General features: G+C 38.7%; 2 protein-coding genes across 2 annotated transcripts in view; one reads left to right on the top strand and one right to left on the bottom strand.

Annotated features, from left to right (window-relative positions):
- Positions 1 to 6,416: 6,416 nt before the first annotated feature.
- On the top strand, positions 6,417 to 11,616 carry LOC105815126 (chromosome unknown open reading frame, human C12orf73). The gene is made up of 3 exons (XM_012650261.1): positions 6,417 to 6,440; positions 6,821 to 6,938; positions 11,467 to 11,616. The coding sequence occupies exons 2-3, from the start codon at positions 6,831 to 6,833 to the stop codon at positions 11,560 to 11,562; spliced, it is 204 nt and encodes a 67-aa protein (XP_012505715.1). The 5' UTR covers positions 6,417 to 6,440; positions 6,821 to 6,830; the 3' UTR covers positions 11,563 to 11,616.
- Positions 11,617 to 14,248: 2,632 nt separating this feature from the next.
- HSP90B1 (heat shock protein 90kDa beta (Grp94), member 1) overlaps positions 14,249 to 23,697 on the bottom strand; it is an 18,657-nt gene continuing 9,208 nt past the window's right edge. Inside the window, exons 8-18 of the mRNA XM_012650260.1 lie at positions 22,756 to 22,870; positions 20,534 to 20,671; positions 20,370 to 20,447; positions 20,176 to 20,241; positions 19,251 to 19,520; positions 18,450 to 18,695; positions 17,850 to 17,986; positions 15,891 to 15,969; positions 15,642 to 15,797; positions 15,153 to 15,275; positions 14,249 to 14,544 (exon numbers count right to left, since the gene is read on the bottom strand). Of these exons, the coding sequence (XP_012505714.1) occupies positions 14,515 to 14,544; positions 15,153 to 15,275; positions 15,642 to 15,797; positions 15,891 to 15,969; positions 17,850 to 17,986; positions 18,450 to 18,695; positions 19,251 to 19,520; positions 20,176 to 20,241; positions 20,370 to 20,447; positions 20,534 to 20,671; positions 22,756 to 22,870 (1,438 nt within the window). The 3' untranslated portion in view covers positions 14,249 to 14,514. The remainder of the gene's footprint in view (positions 14,545 to 15,152; positions 15,276 to 15,641; positions 15,798 to 15,890; positions 15,970 to 17,849; positions 17,987 to 18,449; positions 18,696 to 19,250; positions 19,521 to 20,175; positions 20,242 to 20,369; positions 20,448 to 20,533; positions 20,672 to 22,755; positions 22,871 to 23,697) is intronic.

The following is a 23,697-nucleotide window of genomic DNA, read 5'->3' as shown; positions in this document are numbered from 1 at the left end:
TATGGCTTAAAGTTTTAAGTAAAACTTTTTTTTTTGACAGAGAGAGTACAAAAACTTTTAATATTTTAAAATATTGCAAAACTTTTGTGAATACCCTGTCCATTTGTAGGTAGTACTCAGAAACTGGCACACGGTAAGTATTTAATGAGTGTCTGTTGACTGAATGAATAAAAACCCATCCTCGCTGTCTGATTTTGCTAATGATTCAGGACAGAAAAGTTTTAAAGCAGGTGGCTTGCCTCAGTTATTTCAGAGAGAGAATTCTGGTAACTGAAAGTGTGTGTGAAGAGCTGCAAACTTTCTTCAGGACGTTTTCACTCGGGGAATTATCCCTGGGCAGCAAGGATTTCTCTCACTGTGCGGACTGTGCTTCTGATCCTGCCACCTCCATTCATAACCTCAGGAGAGGAGGGTTCTCTGCTCAGTCCTGCATTGCAAAAGGAAGTTTATAGGAGGAGTTGTTGGGGAGCAGGACATTGAACCTGAAAGTGGTGAAGCAATTGCAGCAAAGTGACTTCTGTCCCATTAGTGTCTTTCTCACCACCTTGAATCTGAGTCTGGAAGACAAACTTGTTCTGCTTGTGAGCTTGGCCCCCCACAGCTCAGAGAGGCCTGGGAGAAGCACTGCTTTCCTGTTTTTTTGCCAAATGTGCTTCTACTTCAGAGAGACTTTGTGTTATAGGACAAATGATAAGACAATAACAAAAGAAGGGCCGAGTCATTTCACCGTGTTTCCCTTTCTCTTCCTCTTAATGCCTCCTCTCCCTTTCAGAAACCTAGTGAGCTTGCTTCCTTCTTAGCTAATGTTATGCCAGTCAGTTACATCTTATAGTCAACAAGGTTTGATACTGGGCAGGGTTTTTCCAGCTGCAGATTTTCATCTACAAATGGGTGCTACTGTTCCTACTGAATATGAAGGCTTTTGAGACCAATAGCTCACAGCAACAAGGAGAATGGGTGCTAAAGACAGCAGTTATGTACAGAAAAATAATAATGATGATTATGGTGGTAATTATAGCCTCCAACATTTACTGTTTGATATGTGCAATGGACTGCTGTAAGTACTTTGCATGTGTTAATCCATTTAATCCTCAGGATAACCCTGTGAGCCAGTGTTGTTGTATCTTAGTCCACTTGGGCTGCTATAACAAAATACCATCAACTGGGTGACTTAGAAACAACAGAAATTTATTTCTCACAGTTCTGGAGGCTGGGAAGTTCAAGATCAAGGTGCCTGCAGATTCAATGTCTGGTGAGGGCCCACTTTCTGGTTCATAGATGGTACTTTCTAGCCGTGTCCTCACATGGTGGAAGGCGAGAGACAGCTCTCTGGAGCCTCTTTTATAAGGACTAATCCCATTTATAAGGGCTTTACCCTCATTACCTAACTACCTCCCAAAGGCCTTAACCAATACGATCACACTGGTGATTAGGTTTCAACATATGAATTTTGGGAGGACATAAATATTCAGTCTATTGCATGTAGTTCAAGCCTGAAGGCCATCTGCCGGAGAATTCCCTTTTGCTTCAGGGAAGTCAGTCTTTTGTTCTATTCACACCTTCAACTGATTGTATGAGGCCCACCCATATGATGGAGGTTAGTCTGCTTTACTCAGAGTTTACCCATTTAAGGTGTTAAATCTCACCCCAAAATACCCTCACAGAAACACCTAGAATAATGTTTGACCACACATCTGCACACCATGGTCCAGACAAGTTGACAGCAATATCCAACATGAACATAGATGTAAAGAATCTTGAATAAAATTTAGCAAATTGAATCCAACAGTATATAAAGAGGATCATGATCAAGTGGAGTTTATCTAAGTAATATAAGATTGGTTTAACATTTGAAAATCAATATAATTCATTGTATTAACACGTTTTTTAAGAAAAGTGTATGATCATCTCGATAGATGCAGATTAAGCATTTGACAAAATAACAACATTCACTTCTAATAAAAACTTTCAGCAATCTAGGATCAGAAGGGAATTTCCTTGGAAACTTCCTCAAGATTGATAAATGATATCTATTAAAAAATACTGCCTTTATTCATAGCTCATGTGCTGGTTTATGTAGAAAATCCTATGGAACCTACAAAAAAGCTACAACTAATAGCTGAGATTAGCAAGGTTGCAAGATAAAACATTAATATAGGAAGATCAATTGTAGTCTAAATACTAATAGCAAACAATTAGAAAAAATACCAGTCACAATAGCTTCAAAAAATATGAAATACCTAGGGATAAAGCTGACAAAATATGTGTAAGACTTGTATCCTAAAAATGGAAAAACATTGCTGAGAGAAATTAAGGATGAAATAAGTGGGGAGATATACTATGTTCATGAATCAGAAGATCAATATTGTGAAAATGTCTAAAGATTCAATATGATAGCAATCAAAATCCAGGTAAGCTTTTTTGAGTAGAAATTGACAAGATGATTCTAAAATTCATATGGAAATGCAAAGATCTAGAATTGCCAAAACAACTCTTAGAAAGAACAAAATTAGAGAGCTAACCTTGCATGATTCAAGAGTTATTGTAAGTTACAGTGATCAAGACAGTATGGTATTGGTATTGGAGAGATAAATATGTCAGTGAAACAGAACAGAGTCCAGAAATAGACACACACATACATGGACAACTGATCAACTGATTTTCAACAAAGCTGCAAAGGCAAATTCAGAGATCCATATGCAAAAACAAAACAAAACAAAAAACTTGTACCCATACCCCACACCATATTAAAAAGTTAAAATGGATCAAAGACTTAAATGTAAAGGCTAAAACTATAAAATGTCTTGAAGAAAATACAGAAGAATAATATTTATGACCTGGAGTTATATTTCTACAATCCAATACAAAAGACATTATCGATAAAAAAGAAAATTGGTAAATTGGACTTCATTAAAATCAAAAACTTCTGCTCTTCCAAAGACTATTAAGAAAAGGCAAGCTATAGACTAGGAGAAAATATTTGTAGATTGATCATATCGTATCTAATAAAGCACTTGTGTCCAGAATGTATAAAGAACACTGAAAACTCATAAGAAAACAACTCAATTTTAAAAATTGGCAAAAGAGTTGAACAGATACTTCACGAAAGAAAATAGAAGCACATGAAAATACAGTCATGCATCACTTAACGATAGGGACACGTTCTAAGAAATGCATCATTAGTTGATTTCATCATTGTGGGAACAGCATAGAGTGTACTTACACAAACCTAGATGGTAGAGCCTACTACACACCTAGGGTATATAGTATGGCCTATTGCTCCTAGGCTACAAACCTGTACAGCATCTTACTGTCCTGAATACTTTAGGCAATTGTAACACAGTGGTAAGTATTTATATATTTAAACATAGAAAAGGTACACTAAAAATATGGTATTAAAGAAAAAATATGTATAGGGCATTTACCATGAATGAAGATTGCAGGGCTGGAAGTTGCTCTGGGTGGGTGTGAGCAAGTGGTGAGTGAATGTGAAGGCCTAGGGCATTACTGTACACTGTAGACTGTATACTGTGCACTGCAGACTATAAACACTGCACACTTAGGCTACACTAAATTTATAAAAAATATTTTTCTTCAATACATTAATCTCAGCTTACGGTAACTTTTTAACTTTATAAGCTTTTAAATTTTTTCAACTTTTTGACTCTTGTAATAACACTTGGCTTAAAACACAAACACATCATACAGCTGTACAAAAATATTTTCTTTCTTCATATCCTTATTCTACAAGCTTTTTTCTATTTTTAAAATTATTTATTTATTTATTTTTACTTTTTAAACTTTTTTTGTTAAAAACGAAGGCACAAACACATACATTAGCGTAAGCCTCCACAAAATCCAGATCATTAATATCACTGTCTTCCACCTCCATACCTTGTCTCACTGGAAGGTCTTCAGGGGCAATAACAGACATGTCATCTACCATAACGAGGCCTTCTGGAATACCTTCAGATGGACCTGCCTGAGGCTGTTTTACAGTTAACTTTTTTTTAATATGTGGAAGGAGTACACTGAAAAAATAACAATAAGAAGAACAGCAAATACATAAACTAGTAGCATAGTCATTTATTATCATTATCAAGTATTATACATTATCAAGTACTATACATAATTGTATGTGCTATACTTTTATAGTACTGGCAGCACAGTAGGTTTGTTTACACCAGCATCACCACAAACACATGAGTAGATGTTACGATTACGACACCACTGGGCGATAGGAATTTTTCAGATTCATTATAATCTTATGGGGCCACCAGCATGTATTCGGTCCATCACTGACTGAAATGTTGTTATGTAACATATGACTGTATAAGTACATCAATGTCTACGATCCATTTTGATTTTTTAATACGGTGTGAGGTATATGTTCAAGTTCTTTTTTTTGTTGTTGCTTATTTGTTGTATTTTTGCATATGAATACCTGAATTATTAGTCATGAGGGAAACATAAATTCAAATCATAATGAGAAACCATTACCCACATACTAGAATGGCTAAATTTAAAAAGACTAACCAGAGCGAATCTTGGAGAGATTGTGAAGGAACTGGAACTCTCATACCCTGCTCGTGAGAATGTAAAATTGTACAACTACTCTGGAAAACAGTTTGGCAATTTCTTAAAAAGTTAAATATATACCTACCATATGTTCCAGTCACTCTTCTCCTAGATATGTACCTAACAGAAATGGAAGCTTATGTTCCCAGAAAGACTTGTATACCAGTCTTTCTCCTATACTTTACTATTCATAGCAGCTTTATTTCTATTAGTCAATGTCAACTTAAAATAATTAAAAGGGTCAGAATCTAATTTAAAGAGAATATATTCAGGCACGAAGTGTGAGGAAGGACCACCCAGAAAAACCAACTCCAAAGGAATGGCGTCAGAATTCTGAAGTAGCAAAGTTAAGATTTCATTTATATAGGCAGAGACAGAGGAGTTTTAGCAGGATTACAATATTATTCATACAGGGTTGGCACATAGTTACAGCAATCTGATTGATTATAGGATATGTTTCTTTTAGTGAAAGGGACATTTAACTTTTTTTTTTTTTAACAGATGGTGTAATAATCATGGGTTTTCTGTCATCTGGTCTAAACAAAGCAGGATAACAAAGGGGAAATTAATCTATAACAAGAGTGATAAATTAAGAAGGCAGGAAGTTTTTGTCCCTGACATCGGTTAATTCTCTCTAGTCATTGTATGGAACAAGAAAAATAAGAAAGTGAGTTTATCCATAATCTGAGAATGGAAGTTGTAAGATTACAGTCATGCTTCTTTCAAGGCTTAAAGTGTTTTTAGGGGTTCCAACAGCTTTTAAATTTTATTTATTTTCACACCAACAACTGGAAGCAATCAAAATGGATAAAGTACATGGATAAACCAACTGCGATATCAACAGACCCAGCAATAAAAAGGAGTGAACAGCTGATACATGCAGCAACGCAATGAATCTCAAAATAACTCTGCTGCCTGGAATAAGCCAGACAAAAAATAGTACATACTGTATGATTCCACTTATATAACATTCTAGAAAATGCAAACTAATCTATAATGACAGAAAGCAGATCAGTGATTACCCAGGGAATGAAGCAGTGTGGAAGGGAGTAGAAAGAAACACAAAGAAACTTTTGAGGGTGATGGATATGTTCATTATCTTAATTGTAGTAATGGGCTCACATGTCAAAACCTATCAAATTGTATACTTTAAATACGTGCAGTTTATTGTATGTCAAATATACCCACAAAATTGTTTAAAAATTAGTATATTGACTCATACATACAACCGAATTCTTCAAAATTCAGTCATGTGCTTTTTGCTTAAAAAAAAATCAATCCATAATCAAAACAATGTAAAAATACCTGGATTAAATAAATTGCAGGTTTCCTTTTTCCCCAGCAGCACCACAGATAACATAAGGGCATAGGTGTCTGGGTGTCGTTCTATTTCAGGCATCAAAAGACGCCAGGCACAAGGACAGTGAGAGCTTGTAACTTCACTCACTTTAGAGTGACCGCATATAAAAGCACGCAATTGGCTCGACGTGTGATTCTCCACCCCTCCTAAAAGGTGATAAACACGTGCACTTTCCTTTGAGTGTGCGAAAGAACGAATGACGGACTAATCCAGAGCCAATCCTGAGACACTACATCTGGCAGGGAAATTCATCTACAGGATGAGGTACCGGGAGCGCCGGGCTGGGAAGTACGGGAACTAGGGGGCAAAAAAACCCCTCTAGCTTTCTCCCAGCGCCCACTTCCGCCGGGGTCACGTGCCTGCACCGGCGTCCCTCCGCTTTCCAGTCCGGCTTGGTCCTCGGCTCCTGTATTTTCCGTCCGGCCCTCTCGCAGTCCGCTCCGGCTCCTGAAAGCACTTCCGCCCGCCCTCTGACCCGCGATCCACACCTGTGCACCTCGCGGTACAGTGTCTCTCCGGTCGCGTCTACCAGGGGCAGGGGGTAGTGGCGTCCGCAGTTCCTCTCCTAGAGACTGGAGAGGCGCGGGGGAACCACCGGTGTCGGCCGTCCGCTTGCTCAGCAAGAGCTGCTCAGGCCCCCAACACTGATGAACGATTGAAGGCTGGGCATGGGCCTGGTAGGGGCGTTCGTCCCCTCAGTGCCCTCATGTCATAAAGGAGGAAGCCGAGGCGCAGGGATGGGGAAGAACCCAGCTGTTCTGCACTTCACACCCCCGTTGTTGTGGGGCTTGTTGCCAGTGCTACCTGCAGCCCCTCAGCCCCGGGCTTAGCTTCGTCGTGAGTGGAGAACCTTCTCACACTGCCCTTTCCCTCCCCGTCCAGCCCGCCGACCATGCCCGCGGGCGTGCCCTTCGCCACCTACTTGAAAATGTTCGCAGCCAGCCTCCTAGCCATGTGCGCGGGGGCCGAAGTGGTGCACAGGTACTACCGGCCGGACCTGGTGAGTGCAGGAGGGTCCCTTAGTCCTAGCTCCTGGACCACTCCATTTTCCTCACAGCAGCCAAAGTGATCCTAAACGAAATTGGGATCACATCTGCCGGGGGTGGGCCTAAAAGTTGCTGATGGCATCCCATTGCATCTAGAAGAACGCATGGCCTGTGAGGTATTACAGTCTGGCCGCTGCCTACCGCTGGCCCATCTCCTGCCATTTCCCCCTTGTTCCCTCTGTTGCAGTTAAACCTACTTCTTTGTTGTATCTCAAACTCAGCAAACCTGTCCCTACCTCAGGGCCATTCTCTTCCTTCTCCTTGGCCTGCTTTTCCTCCCCACAACTTGGCTTGGTTTCATTCTTCAAAACTTCAAATCTTTGCTCAAATATCCCCTCCAGCAATGAGGGTCTTTTGGCCAGCTCCCAAAGGATTCGTCCTCTGCTGTTCCTTCTGGGTTCTTTGTTTCCATAGAGCACTTGTGGCGATTTGCAATTACTGTATTCATTTGTCTGTTTATTTGTTCTTTGTCAGTTTGCTCCACTAGAATATAAGCTCCAGGAAGGGACTATGTCTATCTGGTTCACTCTTGTATCTCAATCACCTAGAGAAGAACTTGGAATGTAGTAGATGCTCAGTAAATATTGAGTGAAGAATGCATGGATATAGGCATTCAAAGGATGGAGAAATTTAAATTAACTTTAATAAGCATTCATTGAATTAGGAACTGGGAATTCGAGATGCTTTTTAGGAATTACAGTCTTGGGGAGGTGGAGGTGAGAAAATACAGTGCAATTAATTACGAGAGTGTGCTGTTACACTATAGACATGAATAGTGGTTTGAAGCACCATATAGGGAGCAGTCATTTCTGCTTCGACTTTGCCTGGACAGGTAACACAGAGAATCAACCATTTGTGTTTCTAATATTAGTTAATTGTCACTACAGTTTTGGAGGTGTTTATCCTTGTTTTCAGGTGAGAAAACTGAGGTTCAGAAGAGTCAAGATGGTTTCTCAAAGTCACGTAGCTTAGTGAGGCATCGAATTAAGGATCTGAAGCCTAAGCTTTCTGTTTGCTGTTTCTCTTTTTTTGTTTCTGTTCATTGTTAGGTTTGTTCCAGGTGGGAACTCAAAAAGTATGTATAGGATGGAATGTGGTTAATGGAAAACGGAGGTTTGTGAAACAATAGCCTCAGGAGTCTGGAGAGTCTCTGGAAGTTGTAAAATCTAACAGACAGCTGTGACATTCCTATTCCCCTCCATAAGGAGGGAACTACCCCCCTCCCTTATCTCTACAGGATGAGACTGACTCAAGGGTCCCGGAAATTGGTTGTTTAAATAAATTTTTTATAGCAATGGCTGTTCTGGCCCAGGTACTCACGCCCCCCTGAGAAACCCTCTATAAAACCCAAGGCTTTCCCCTCCCACAGAGTGGATGCCTTTTTCAGCCTCCACCCATCTACACCCAGATACTCAAAATAAACAGCGTTTTGCTACACATGAGACTTCGTGTGTCTCTCTCTCGGCTCCGGACCTAACATTCATAAAATAATACAATAACTCTTGTAAGACATTCAAATTGAATTCCAGTGTGTTAAGTAAAAAGTGAAACTTCCCACTTACAACCCTCTTTCTCCAGTCTACTCCCCACACGTAACTACCATTTATTGGTTGGTGTATAGCCTTCCAGATTTTTTTCCAGTTTTTTAATGCTCACACATGCATGCATGTGCACACGTGCACACACACACACAGAGTTTATAGTTTGTGGAGTGTTTTTCCCCATGTAAGTAGGAGTTCATATACACATTTCTCTGTAATTTATTTTGGTTAACATCTACATGAGTAGACATTTATGTATGTAAATAGCCTTCTTTCTAACCATTGCAGTGTTTCGTAATATGGATATTCCATGTATTATTTGATCAATCCCATATTGACATTTAGGTGGTATGTAGTTTTTGTACAAACAATGCCGCAATGGCTCTTTCTTACCATTTCAGACTGCTTTTTTTTTTTTTTTTTTTTATTTCAGCATATTACGGGGGTACAGATGTTTAGGTTACGTATGTTGCCCTTCCCCCCCCCCCCCCAAGTCCGAGTTTCAACAGACTGCTTCTCTTTTAAGAGTTCTAGTGAAGCATCAAAGATACCTAATGGAGACAAAGTGGCAAGAACCTTCCACAGAAATGCAGTTTAATCTCCAGCTTGTGCAGGAATAGACATCAGGCAGGGTTTACAAAGGAAGGAATACCTGGGATCTGCCTCTAGGAAACTGACCTTTGATTCCCCCTTCTTATTTTAATTGGGAATGTGCAAGGGTTGTTACCAGCGGCTACCTACCTGTACCTTGGAGGAGGCAGCATGAAGCCAGTCTCTAGAACATCAATACTGAAGGGTCTCAGGCCACCTCAGTCTGACTGGGCAGTGACATTGGCAGTGGGACACCTCTGTAGGGACTCAAAGTCCAGGATGGCTGGCTGTGTATAGGATGCTGTATGCGATGCTAACATTTAAGTCATTTATTTACCTATGTCTTTTGGTATTGTTCTAGCACCTATTTTCTGCTATTGTTAACAACCACCAACCACTCTGTTTTTTTATAACAAAGCCTGCGCACAAGTCTTTCAGTCTGACAACCAGAGTCCAGAGTAGACGACCATGATGGCTGCCCAGGGCTTGTGCTCAGTGTTGTCTTAGGGAGAACTGTTAAAGGTGCTTGGCTCTAGTTGTCCAGCTCAGCTTATTAGAATAGCAAAGGAGGCGACTATTCTTCTAGTTGTTCAGGTTCAAAGCTAGCACATAGCTGCAAAACCCACTGGACTAATCTGAAAAGTACATTCAGATGCTGGCCACTTCTCACCACCTCCATTGCTACCACCCAGTTCAAGCCATTGTCAGTCAGCTTTCATCTTAGTTATTGCAAGAGCTCCCCGACTTGTCTTCCACCTTCCACTCTTGCTCCTCTATGGTCTATTCCCAAAAAAGCTACCATTGTCATCTTTTTACACTTGAGTCAGGTCATGTGACTCTTCTCAAAACTCTCCAATATCTTCCCATTTCAAAGTAAAAGCCACTGGAGACTTTTATGTCCCCACTCCCTTTTTTCCTCTGCCCTTGTCTCCTCTTGTCCTTTCCCTGAATACTTTGTATCAGCTATACTGACAGCCTTGCTTTTCCTCAAACAGGAAGGCACACTCTTGCCTTAGGTCCTCTGCACCTGTGGTCCCATCTACCTGAAACACTCCTAGATAACTGCATCCCTGGTTCCCTCATCCTCCTTCATGTCTTTGTTCAGAAGTCACCTTCTCAGCCAGTAAGCACACGAAAAGATGCTCAGCATGATTAGCCATCAGAAAAATGCAGATCAAAACCACAGTGGGATACCACTTCATACCCTCTATGATGGCTGTAATAAAACGGATAATAACAAGTGTTGTCAACGATGTGGAGAAATTGGAACCCTCATGCACTGCTGATGGGAATGTGAAATGGTGCAGCTCCTTTGGAAAACAGTCTGACAGTTCCTCAAACAGTTAAACATAGAGTTACCATATGACCCAGCATTTCAGCTTCTAGGTTTATACCCAGCAGAGATGAAAACATACGTTCACACAAAAAGTTGGACATGAATGTGCAGAGCAGTATTATTTGTTTTAGCCCAAATGTGGAAACAATCTAAATGCACATGAGCTGGTGAATGGATAAATATATGGTATATCCATACACTGGAGTATTATTCAGCAATAAACAAATGAAATGTTGATAACATGCTACAACATGGATAAGCCTTGAAAATGTTTTGCTACATGAAAGAAGCCAGAAACAAAGGACCACATATGATTCCATTTATATGAAATGAACAGAATAGGTAAATCTATACAGTCAGAAAGATTAATAGTTGTTTGGAAATAGTTGTATGGAAATGGGAGTGACTGCTAGTGGGTATGGGGTTTCTTTTGAGGGCGATGAAAATGTTCTAAAATTAGATGCACAAGTAATTTTATCACTAATTGTGATAGATGCACAACTCTGAATATACCAGAAGCCATTGAATTGTACACTTTAAATCAGTGAATGGTATGGTATGTAAATTATCTCTCAATAAAGCTATTATTAAAAAAAAGTCACCTCATGCCTTACCTATCGGACCACCTTCCTTGAAGGCAAGGATTTTGTATTTTTTTCCTCACTGCCTTATGCTTTGCACATAACAGACACTTAATATTTTTGAATAAATGTATTAATTTCTAATACTTATTTTCTGTGCCAGGTACATGGTAAAGTCAGTGGATAGTGCAGGAATGAATTTTTCAAATGTGGCAAACCATCCCTCTGTGAGGCCTGTAGTACTTAAGACATTGCCAGGATGATGGAATCCTATAAATACAAGGTTAGAAAGGGTCTCACAGGTTCTCATAATATTTATCATTGAGTGGCAAGCAGGTGACTTTTTGTTTTTTTTTACTCTTTAAAGTCTTTCACGTCACATTAAATTACAGTCAAAGAAAGCACTGACACCTATGGTTTTTGTTTTTTATAGACGATACCTGAAATTCCACCGAAGCCTGGAGAACTCAAAACAGAGCTTTTGGGACTGAAAGAGAGACAACACGAACCTCAAATTTCTCAGCAGTAGACACTTAAATACAACTATGCCAAGAATTCTGTGAATAATATTATATCTTAAGTAAGCATTTTTTAAACATTTATTGAGTCAAACTATTAATACTTAAGCACCTAGTCCAATGCTAAGTGCAAGAGGAGGTGCTCAGTACATTGAAATTTAATTGTGGTTTGACCAATATTTCTTGAAAACTGTCGAAGTGTTTATCATCTACTTCTTGAATATGATTTGGAACATAATTAGTCTTGAATATCATGTGAGACAGAGTATTTGCAAAGATACTATGTGGGTTGTCTTGAATGTAAATCAACAATAAAATCATTTAAAAACCATAAACTAGTTTAGTTAATTTGCTAAATGGGGTTTTTATTTCTTATTGTTAAACTGATATTTTCAAATTGTATTAACTGATATTTTCAAATTGTATTAATAGTTTTCTGCTGACTTTAGTATATGAACAGCAAATTGGAGAGCTTTGTTAATGTACTTTGTAGATACCAGTGAGGAGCCCTCATCACTTTCTAGAATGAAGGGCTGGGGCATTGTTCACCTTTTGTGCAAAGGACCCGACCCTTAGGGCCAGTTTATGTGCAGGGGGAGGATCCTGTCTCGGAGGAATGCAGTGGGCCACACTTAAGAAGCTCCCCTATACCTTCCTTTTACAGGTACAGAGTAAATGATCCGGCTACTGACATAATCATGATTTGAACCCATCGCCTACAAGACAACGACTTAATGAAGGCAAAAAATTAATTTTAGTTACTAAAATAAAATGCCATCTTTATTTCAGTAAGTGCTGGTTCTAAGTGACTTCCACCAAGATACATATTTTCTTCCCCTTTTGAAGTTGACCCCCATTGTGAAAAATATACATTGTGGTGGGCGTGGAAATGTGCCACCTAGATTCCCTAAGGGAGGCTTGTCCCTGCAGCACTAGGAGCACTGTCAGTGAGCGGCTTTCCGTTGTCAGCTTCTGCAAGGATTGCCTCAGCTAGTTTCTTTGCTCAAAGCCACGCCTCCTGAAGGGGCCCACATCCAATAACTGATGGAGGTGAGAGCAGAAAGGCCTGGCCATTTCAGCACACCAGGAGGGATGGGCAACTCTGATGGGCCTGCTTTAGTTCCACAACTCCCCGTGGGGTTTACTGACACTGTGTTTGGGCCTACATTGCAGCTTAACTTCTGCTCGATCTCAGTTCCTGTCCTTCCACAGGTGTGCATCTGTGGGCACTCCTTAATAAACACTCTATATCCTAAACTCCATGCCATTGTTTTTTGGGGAACCAAATCTGTGATATATATACAAACATCAAAAATTAAAAGTAGTGCTAAGCTATTTCTTTGTAATAAAAGATTTTTTAAATCATGAAAAAGTCCAAGATAGGCTGGGCTTGGTGACTGATGCCTATAATCCGGGCACTTTGGGAGGCCAAGGTGGGAGGATCACTTGAAGCCAAGAGTTCGAGACCAGCCTGGGCAACAAAGCAAGACCTTGAGGTTATAGTGAGCTGATTGTGCTACTGCACTCTAGCCCACGCAACAGAATGAGACCCTTGTCTCAAAAAAATAAAAAAATAAAAGACTACCATCTCATATGGTTGTAATAGTCAAATTAGAAACTGTTTCTCCCATAAATAAGAGTACATTTCAAAAGAATAAAATATCTCAATGTGGATCGTCCCTCAATGCCTTATAGTTATCTCTGTGGTAGAATTTTGGGTGATTTTTTTCAAAGACAGCTTAAAAAAATTGGCATTTAGGTTTATAGAAAAACTAGATGATAGAGGTCCTGTATATACCCATTATTTCCATGAATGTTGTCATCTTAAGTTACCATGGTATGTCAAAGAAACCAGTATTGGTACATTACTCTCAACTGTCCTCTAGACCTTATTTGGATTTGTTTTTCCATTTAATGCCTTGTTTCTGGGATCCAGTCTAGGGTATCACACTGCATTTAGTTATCACGTACCTTAGTCTTCTCCAACCTGAGTATTTCCGTCTTTCTTCCTTTTTCACGATCTTGAAACTTGAAGAGCACTGTTGACATAGCATTAGGTTGATATTACGGGTTTTTGGAAAGAATACCACAGAAGTGAAGCACCCTTCTCATCATATCCTATCATGGGGTATACATTACTTCTGACATTAAGCTTGATCACTTGGTTAAGGTCGTGTCTGCCAGGTTTCTCCACTGTAAAAGTTACCATTTTTCCCTTTCTATTCTTTAGAAGTGAGTCACTAAGTCTAGCCACACTCAAAACGGAGTGGAGGATTAAATTACATGCCCTGGAAGAGGGAGTATCTATGTGTTATTTGGAATTCTTCTGTAAGAAAGATTCTCTCTTCTCCCTATGGGAGATTTTTTAAATCTTTGATTTTTAAACTCAAACATTTGGTTTTTTGAGGTCTCACTGTAACCCAGGCTGGAATGCAACACAATCACAGCACACTACAGCCTTGGACTCTTGGGCTCAAGCAATCCTCCTGTCCCAGCCTTCTGAGTAGCTGGGACTATAGCTACCAGTCACCCTGTCCAACTCAACCTTTGATTTTTAAAAAAACTTTTCTTTGATACGCATGAGTCACTTTTGTAAGGAAAAGAAAGAACCCAAGACATATGATTAAAAAAAAAAAAGTAGCAAAGTGTCAGGTAGTTCTAGGCAATGTATTATAAAAATACAGTCAAAACACTGAGTATTTGGGATCTTTTTTATTTTTATACACATGACAAGATTTTACACCAAGAATAGTCAGTTAAATAGTACAAATTTACATTCATGAGGAATGTTAAAAAAAATTCAACTAAAAAAACCCACTTCCTCCTGTGACCCACGATCTCAACATTTTACAGTGCAGGGGAGAAGGGGACTGGGGGAGCATCCAGAACAAGTCTCTCCCAAAAGAAATGACTTAAATTTCACATTCTCTCTCCACATAGGATCCACATGGTGAGAGTATAATTTACAATTCGTCTTTTTCAGCTGTAGATTCCTGCAAAAATAGGAAAACCAGAAGATGAATGGCTGGTTAAAATAGAGGAACAAAGGAAGTGACAAGATTACATACTTTTTAAAGAGAGAAAAAGTGATTTGCTCAAGCTTTCGAATTTGATATTAGATAGATACCTATTTTAAGGCAGGTTTGTATAAGGTTCACAGTCTAACTTTTGTAAGTTACATGGGTCCTACCTTCACCAGAACTAAAACTCTTTTTTTTTTTTTTTTTTTTTTGAGACAGTCTCACTCTGTTGCCCTGGCTAGAGTGAGTGCCGTGGCATCAGCCTAGCTCACAGCAACCTCAAACTCCTGGGCTCAAGCAATCCTTCTGTCTCAGCCTCCCGAGTAGCTGGGACTACAGGCATGTGCCACCACGCCCGGCTAATTTTTTCTATATATTTTTAGTTGTCCAGCCAATTTCTTTCTATTTTTAGGAGAGACGGGGTCTCACTCTTGCTCATGCTGGTCTCGAACTCCTCAGCTCAAACAATCCGCCCACCTCGGCCTCCCAGAGTGCTAGGATTCCAGGCGTGAGCCACCGCGCCCGGCCTAAAACTCTTTTTAAGAACTAAAAATTCAAGTCTCATTCTTGATTTAATATACCTTTGCTGTTTCTTGTTCTTCTTCATCAGTTCCTGCATCCATTTCTTCTTCATCATCTTGCTCTGTGTCTTCTGTTGTGTCTTCTGTTGTTTCTTCAGGTTCTTCTTCGGGTTCTTCTTCCACCTAAGGTCAACATTTATGGGCATATTAATGCCGTGGATCTACTTTCGCTTTGCTCATTTACATGTGTAAAATCATACTTTAACATCACTTCTCTTTATTCAGAACTACAAAGCAAATCCTCTAAGTAGAGTTAGCAGTCAAGCTAACAAAGGGAGAAAGGCAAAAGTGAAGGAGGATAGGAAAAGAAAACTTATTAATTTCTAGTGCAATGCCTGACACTATGGGGATTCAAACATCCAAGAAAACTATTTCAAAAAGGGAAATCAGGCAAAGCTACATCACTTAATCATGAGAAGCCTATTCTGAAAGAACATAAAGAAACAAAGAAAGCCAGCCAACCTATGTGGGACGATTGGGGATACAAACCTTTGCATCAGGGTCAATGTTTAAACTGAGGCGAAGCATTCTTTCTATTCTATCTCCATATGCTTTAGTGTCTGGTAAGAGATACCCTGACCGAAGTGTTGCTGTTTCAAACAAAACCACAGCAAGATCCAAAACTGTTTTGTCATCTTCATCTTCCTGAGAGGGAAGGAGATGCACTTGATTAACATTAAAAATACAAAGTATTCAAATTCAAAGACAAGTAAGGTTGCTGTAGTATTTATTACTCACCTTAATTCGTCGAAGCATGTCTCTGATCAGTGGGTGTCTGGGATTAATTTCAAATGTTTTCTTCTGACTGGCATAATAACTGTTAAGGGATAAAAATAAACAGTAACAAATTTTAGGGTTCATACACTTTCATACACTTCCCCTATTCTTTCATAATTACAGAGAATAACACTTGGGGGGAAAAAAATCAAGATGTTCAAATTGACTCTTGAACAGGCTGGAACTCTGAGAGTCTACTTATATGTAAATTTTTTCCAAAAAAATACAGTTGGCCCTCCATATCTGCAGGTCCTGCATCCAAAACCAAACTCAGGTTGAAAATATAGTACACTCAGGATGCAAAAACCACACATACAGAGGGCTGACTTTTTGTATATGTGGGTTCTGTACAGCAGACTATGGGATTTGAGTATGCACAGATTTTGGTGTGAGGACCTAGAACCACTGCCCTGTCTACACCTAGGGACGACTGTACTTATGTAGTCATAGTACACTATAGCCTCAAACTCTTGGGCTCAAGCGATCCTCCTGTCTCAGCCTCCCAAGTAGCTGGGACTAGAGACTTTGTTGTCTTGACTACTCTGAATGTTAGAGACAGGAACTGTGTCTACTTTTGACCACCAGTGTATAGACACAGTTAAGTGCTCAAATGTTTGCTAAATGTAAGGTAACTTCCTGTTGCTAATTTATTGAAGTAAGTAAGTAGACATGTTTTGAATGGCTATTATGTTGTGGCAATGGGATATCAGATACACAGAACACTACTCTCCACTTAGAATTTATAGTCTAGTCAAGAGGCAAGACATACATAGGCAGCATTTTAGCATTTTATATTAAAATGCATTATACATTGGTGAGTGATAATGCCAATTCTAACGTCATTCTATGTATATGGAGTTTTGGAATCATGACAAGAATGGAGACTATACTTGTGAGGGCTTTAAGAATGAAAAAAAAAGAAAATCCTTAAGCTAAGCCTTGGTGAAAAAAAAGATGACTAGGTAGCAAATCAGAAAGAAGATATTCCAAGTAGAAGAGAGAATAACAGCAGGGAAGATGTCTTTTGAAGGCAACTGCTGTGAAATTAAGACATAAAATATTTTATTTCTCGAAGGGTACCCAAACCCCCTGTACCTATAGTACTTGGCCCTTAAGTTCACATACTTAACTCACAAGTCCTTTATAAACCTTTACTCTGTGGGACATTCTGTTTGGGTACCTATAATTTAATGCGCAGGGGGCATTGTGATTTAAAATAGACTTAACTCATTTGAGAAATGTTATTGTCATTTACCTGTGTAAGCATTATATTTAAAAATGTAAAATAAGTCCAGATGCCAGGCCAGGCATATAATCTAATACAAAAGATAACATGTATAACAAACCAAGAAAATTTCCATTTATACATAAAATACTATAAAACAATAAAATCGTGAGTTGAAAACCTTTTCTTTATCAATCTAATGTAGGAGAAATCCTTTTGTAGACTTGTCCACCTTATAGTAGACAGTGGTGGACATTTAAAAACATTAATCTCTGGGATGAGGGCGGTGGCTCACGCCTGTAATCCTTGCACTCTGGGAGGCCGAGGAGGGAGGATCGCTCAAGGTCAGGAGTTCGAGACCAGCCTGAGCAAGAGCGAGACCCCGTCTCTACTAAAAATAGAAAGAAATTGGCTGGACAACTAAGAATACATAGAAAAAATTAGCCGGGCATGGTGGCACATGCCTGTAGTCCCAGCTACTCGGGAGGCTGAGGCAGAAGGATCACTTGAGCCCAGCAGTTTGAGGTTGCTCTGAGCTAGGCTGATGCCACGGCACTCTAGCCCAGGCAACAGAGCGAGACACTGTCTCAAAACAAACAAACAAACAAAAAACCATTAGTGTCTGTATAGAAGCTGGCATTATCTCCAAAAGACGGACAAGAGCTAACTGGCGGGGACGTTCAGAGGACGCTTACTTTGTGGAGATGTCCTTGCCGGTTTGGTAAGCTTGAGCCTTCATGATCCTCTCCATGTTGCCAGACCATCCGTACTGGCTGGCCACAAGAGCACATGGAGACTCCGTCAGGCGCTGAGATACCACAGCCTTTTCAATCTTAGGATAAGAAATCAAAAGTTAGGTGTAAATGAGTATTGACAGGTAAGGTCATTGGGTAATTCTATTTCAGCTTTCTAAGACTTTGTCACTTAAGATCATAAACATAGGGGCAAGTCATAAAAATGGCTTTCATTCAGGTTTTGTAATCCTTAGGAGATACTGTCATTTAATAATCTGTATTTTTTAGTTAGAAATACTTAAACACTAACTTTTAAAAACATAATACTTAAATCTAACCTATAAAAACTAAAATTCTTACAAAAGCAATATTAAACTAGAGACCACTTTCATACATTTTAAGTTCTTCCTCTCGCTAACTTAATTATATCATTAAAACATTGTTCTTCACAATTTTAATGGTTACAAAATAACCAATTGCAGTTTAATTTGTTGACAAAACAATTTTTTTCTTAAATGCAGGTGCTAAAATTTTCACAATATGTAATTTCCAGAAGAATACCTTGTCCTTGAGGGCTTTATCTTTCATCCAGTTGAGCAGAGGCTCAAATTCTTTCTCAATTGCTTCACGACTCTCCTTACTTTTCTCACTTTCATCAAATTTCACTCCTTCCTTGGCAACATTCTGAAACCTCTTCCCATCAAACTCAGGAAGGGCCTGAATGCAGTATTCATCCACAGGTTCTGTGAGGTAAATAACTTCATACCCCTTTTTCAGAAGTCGCTCAACAAATGGGGAAGATTCAGCCTACGAAATAAAGAGATGTAACAAAGTTTTCCAAGCCTAGCATTGGCATGGTTGTTCATCTTAGTAGCTATGTTTACATAGTATTAACTACACCATTTTATAGGTGAAGAATTAACAGGTGCAGCGAATATAGGTGACTTTCCTGTCCATGACTGACCAGGCCTCATAACTACTCCAGTTATCACATTGACTGCCACACCAGAAAAAAAAATTTTTTTTCCTTGGGGACCACAGTGTTTTATTATGAAAATAGAATAAAAACTTCAAAAATAAAACGATCCTTTCTAATTTAATGAAAAATTTGTTATTTTTAATTGTTTTCTGTTCATGAGTTATATGTAACTTGAAAATTAGTTCATGCGGCTCCCAAGGAAAAGAGACGTGTGAGTTACATATGCTTGACGAGGCCCCAGGCTCAAAACTAGCGTGAGTTAAATACAACTCACAGGGCAGTTAATGTATACAGAATTAAGTTTTCCTTTTTTCCCCCCTGAAGAGCTGGCTGTGAGTCCCCAGCTATATGCCAGGATTCCTGATAGTTGGTGTTCGTCTCACCTCTTTTCTGCTGGACCCAGCCATGAAGTAAATTTTGTCCTGTTTTTCCTTCATTCTTTCCACATACTGATCTAGACTAGTAATGTCAGTGGGATGATGAGAAGACTGGAATCTAAGAAGTTTGGCAAGACGTGTTCGATTCGAGTGGTCTTCAATTACACCAAGCTTGATGTTAGTACCAAACTCTTTCCAAAAAGTATCATTGTATTTCTCATCAGCAATCTTCTTGATCATGTCCAGAGTTTTACGGACAAGCTTCTTCCTAATCACCTAAGCAAAATTAAAGAATAACTGATTCGAAAAGTTCATCTCACTACTTTTGAGAACGCAAGGTACCTGGGGAGTAGTGGTGAAAGATACAAACAGAGGGTGTTGTCATTGCCATTTATGAAGGGGCAGGGAATGGTGAAGCATTTCTATGTCAGACTGAGCTGAAACTAAGTTGTCAGTGGAAATAGTCAAAAGATTGCTTTAATGTTTATATTCTAACCTTAGAACTCACTGATACTCTTTCTAGGATTTAAATTAAGTGAATAAATAGGCTACTTTAAAATTAAAAAACTAATGATTCTTCCTATTATGGAGGCACTGGGAGGAAAAAGGTTTAATGGAAAACGGGTGGCTATGTGATAGGACCTAAATGACAAACTTAATTGCGGGCCAGGCAGTGGGTCTATATGGGTGTTAACTGTATGGTTCTTTCTCTGATTCTTCCTCCCCCAACATTTAATAATGTTTTACATTTTATTAAATGTTGGGGAAGGGGGAAAGAATCAAGATTCTCAGGATCTGATAATCCCAGAGGGAAAGGAAGTTCTTTATCTGAAGAGTCAAGCAATAGACTCGAAATGTGGTACCTCCACAAATGGAGCCTGCCCTCTGAACCCCAAAGAGCAAAGTGGCCAGTGTTCCTGGAGACACTCACCTTAAGCAGTTTATGTTGCTGAAGAGTCTCACGGGAAACATTCAAGGGAAGATCATCGGAGTCCACCTTCACATGGTAAAAGAAAAATGAGTGAGCAACAAAAACACTGAAAAAAGGCAAAGCCAAATGAAAAAGCCCTAACACTGCCAGACCTCCACTCCAACGCCCCCTTCTCTCAATCTTCAGATACTTACGACGCCCTTGACAAAATTAAGGTACTTGGGCATCATATCATGGAAATCATCTGTGATGAATACCCGGCGCACGTACAGCTAGAGAGAGACCAAAAAAACCCAGTCACTTTCTGGAAATTATACTTTCAAATTTTAAATGTAATTTATACTACTTAAAAACCCACCTTAATGTAATCGCTCTTCTTAGATCCATATTCGTCAAACAGCCCACGTGGAGCAGATGTGGGTACAAATAAAATTGATTTGAAGGTAACTTCCCCTTCAGCAGTAAAGTGAATATAAGCCATGGGGTCATCACTTTCCTATGGAAAGTTGGTATCTTAGTCACTCAAATAGCACAGGAAAAAGGCTAAGCAATTTCTTATGTGGTACACATTTAGTTTAACCTTTAACTAACAAAAAAGTTCTCTTACAAAAAAAAAAAAAGAAGAGAAAGAAGAAAAGAGTGGGATGGCATGGAGAGAAGAAATGACCAAGACTGGCTTGATATGGTTGTTTTGATGATGACTGTCAGTAACATTATTCTAAATTCAGGGAAGGATGGATTAGCCTAAGTTCCATGTGTGAGAGAATAGGTTTTCCTAAACCACCACCCTGCCTAAATGACAAAATTATACACAATACTTCATGAGTGCACTGCTGAACTACAAAAAATACTTAAGAACAGATTTCTTCCATGGAATTTGGTCTCTGGCAGTGGATATAAAAAGGTATGTAAATACCTGTGAAGCATGAAAGTCAGAAATTCCCTAGATCTCCATTACTGTATCCACACATGGCTATTGAACACTTGCAATGTGGCTAGTCCAAACTGAGATGTGCTGTTAAGTGTAAAATACATTTTGAAGACATAGTACAAATTAAAAAAAAGGAAAGTAAAATGTTTTGTTATTCATTTTTATACAGATTACATGTTAAAATAATACCATTTTGGGTATGTTAGGTTAAATGAATTACATTATTAAAATTGATTTCACCTGTTCTAATTTTTAATATGGCTTCTAAAATATTTTAACTCACATATGTTGCTCACATCATCGTTTTAATAAATACAGCTACCTTATTTGAAATTAAGTTTATACATTAGGCTTTAGAGTTCATGGAAATAAAAGTGGAGACAGAAACAAGGGAGTTTCAAGAGTTGAAATTTAAAGGATATGGAATAAAGAGTAAAGAACAAATACAGTCATAGAATATTAAGTTTTATCTAGCTATGCTAAATCCATTAAAGTATTCTATTACTTGTATAAAATGCTGTTTGGGAAAACATTAACTTGAAATAACCTTAATCAATGCCAGTTTTAGATTCTTAAGAGTTATAAGAAGGGATCAGTAAAAAAACAAAACCAACCAACCCTCCCCCCACCCACCAAAAAAAAAAAAGGCAAGGAAATACAGATTTAGAAATTATTCTTAGGCACAGGATCTCACAATGAATGTTTAATGTTGTCAGTAAGTTCTTTAAGATTATGTTAAAAGCCATTAAGTAACTTGATTTCGTGTTTTATGGGTTTTGTGGTGGAAATGAAACATCTACCTATGTAGGTGGTTCTTAATCTTTTTTTGTAACACAAATGCCTTGGCAATCTGGTAAAGCCTACAGACTCCTCAGAATAATTAAAAAAATACATACACATATTACAAAATACAAAAAATTAAAAAGGAAACCAAGTGTGTTTGAAACAGTCATAAAATGTTTTAAACACTGTTATTTTGTAAAGTTTCATTATCATATTAACTAAGAGCTAGCATCAATTCTAATAACCACTGCAATTTTGAAATAGTTGAGTGTAATAATTCAACTGAAGCAGGATGTGAGGGCGATCTGGCTGCAACATCTGTCACCCCATTGATCGCCAGGGTTGATTTGGCTGATATGGCTGGCTAGGCAAGTGTCCCCTTCCTCCCTCACTGCTCCATGTGCGTCCCTCCCGAAGCTGCACGCTCAGTCGAAGAGGATGAGATTCCCCGCTAGAGGAGGACAGGTCTTTGATCAAGGGTATACGAGTAGCTGCGCTCGCCTGCTAGAACCTCCAAACAAACTCTCAACTAAAGTAAAAATGATCTGTTCCGGAAACCAATCACTCTCAAAGACCATCTTCTAATGAGACGCTAAATTTCAAAAGTTCTTATGAAATTTAAATGGGATTTTAATTTTGATTGAGTTAATAAATTAGATTTTAATTTGATACATGACTATTTCATCTATACTCTTAGAAGCAGACATATTATAGTTGGCCTAAAGGTCTTTTTTTCAATGTTCTCAGTGGGAAAAATGAGGATGGACCATATCACTCATGGTTATATACCATATTCTACTAAACAGGGTGATATTTTGTCTACTCATAAATAACCTGAATCTAGGGAATTCTAAAATAATATTTACCTTTGAAAATGATTTGTAGAAAGCTTTATATTCATCTTCTTCTACTTCTTTTGATGGTCTCTGCCATATTGGTTTGATATCGTTCATAAGTTCCCAATCCCAGACAGTTTTTTCAACCTGAAGTTACAGTATTTGATTAGTCTAAGCATTCATCAGTAGTTACTAATAGTAAACATAGTTTTAGTAGATTTCACAATATGAAAAGCACCAAAGAATGCCTATTATCTAGTATAGTTCCTGCCAGCTGGATCAAAAATTTAAAAGCAAAGTGTTTCTCTCAATATTTAATACAAAAAAAGACAGCTGGTTAACATTAAAACTGACAAAAAGCCAATTAACTTTTTCTTCATTGTTATTTAACTAGCTAAAATATTTCTTGAAAATAATTATTTTGAGATTAGAAAGATATATTCATATTTCATGACTTAAATCCAACATTTTACAATAAATATTCCTAACAACCACCCTAATACTTCTTACTCGACCTGAGCAAGCCAGAGAACTGTTTTTATAGTTAGTCTCTACATGATAAAGGATAAAAGAGGATTCAGAAAGCTTTTTAAGATCTTACAATTCAAAACACATAAGCCACCAGTCCTAGGTAATATTTAGAAGTCAGGAGACTCTTCATAACAATAACCTGGGTTTGCTACTTAATTTAATGTTTCTAGAGGAGGAAAACAGACAAACGAATGAAGGTCTTGTTTTTAAAAGCTGGTCCTATGGACTTACCACCTGGAAAAAGTAAAACTTTAAGAACTGAAGATCAGCCTGTGCATACTTGGATTTTCCTGGGTTTTTTCCCCATGTATCCTTTTTTTTTTGAGACAGAGTCTCACTCTTTTGCCTGGGCTAGCGTGAGTGCCGTGGCGTCAGCCTAGCTCACAGCAACCTCACACTCCTGGGCTCAAGCGATCCTTCTGCCTCAGCCTCCCGAGTAGC

This window comes from Propithecus coquereli, unplaced genomic scaffold, assembly GCF_000956105.1.
Source record: "Propithecus coquereli isolate 6110/MARCELLA unplaced genomic scaffold, Pcoq_1.0 Scaffold316, whole genome shotgun sequence".
Classification (NCBI taxonomy): domain Eukaryota; kingdom Metazoa; phylum Chordata; class Mammalia; order Primates; family Indriidae; genus Propithecus; species Propithecus coquereli.
This window is presented reverse-complemented; position numbering and strand designations above follow the sequence as displayed.

Bases quoted from the DNA above. Each gene is read 5' to 3' on its own strand.
- LOC105815126 (XM_012650261.1), top strand. From the start codon at position 6,831: ATGCCCGCGGGCGTGCCCTTCGCCACCTACTTGAAAATGTTCGCAGCC. The intron at 6,939-11,466 runs GTGAGTGCAGGA...TGTTTTTTATAG, and splicing joins GGTACTACCGGCCGGACCTG to ACGATACCTGAAATTCCACC.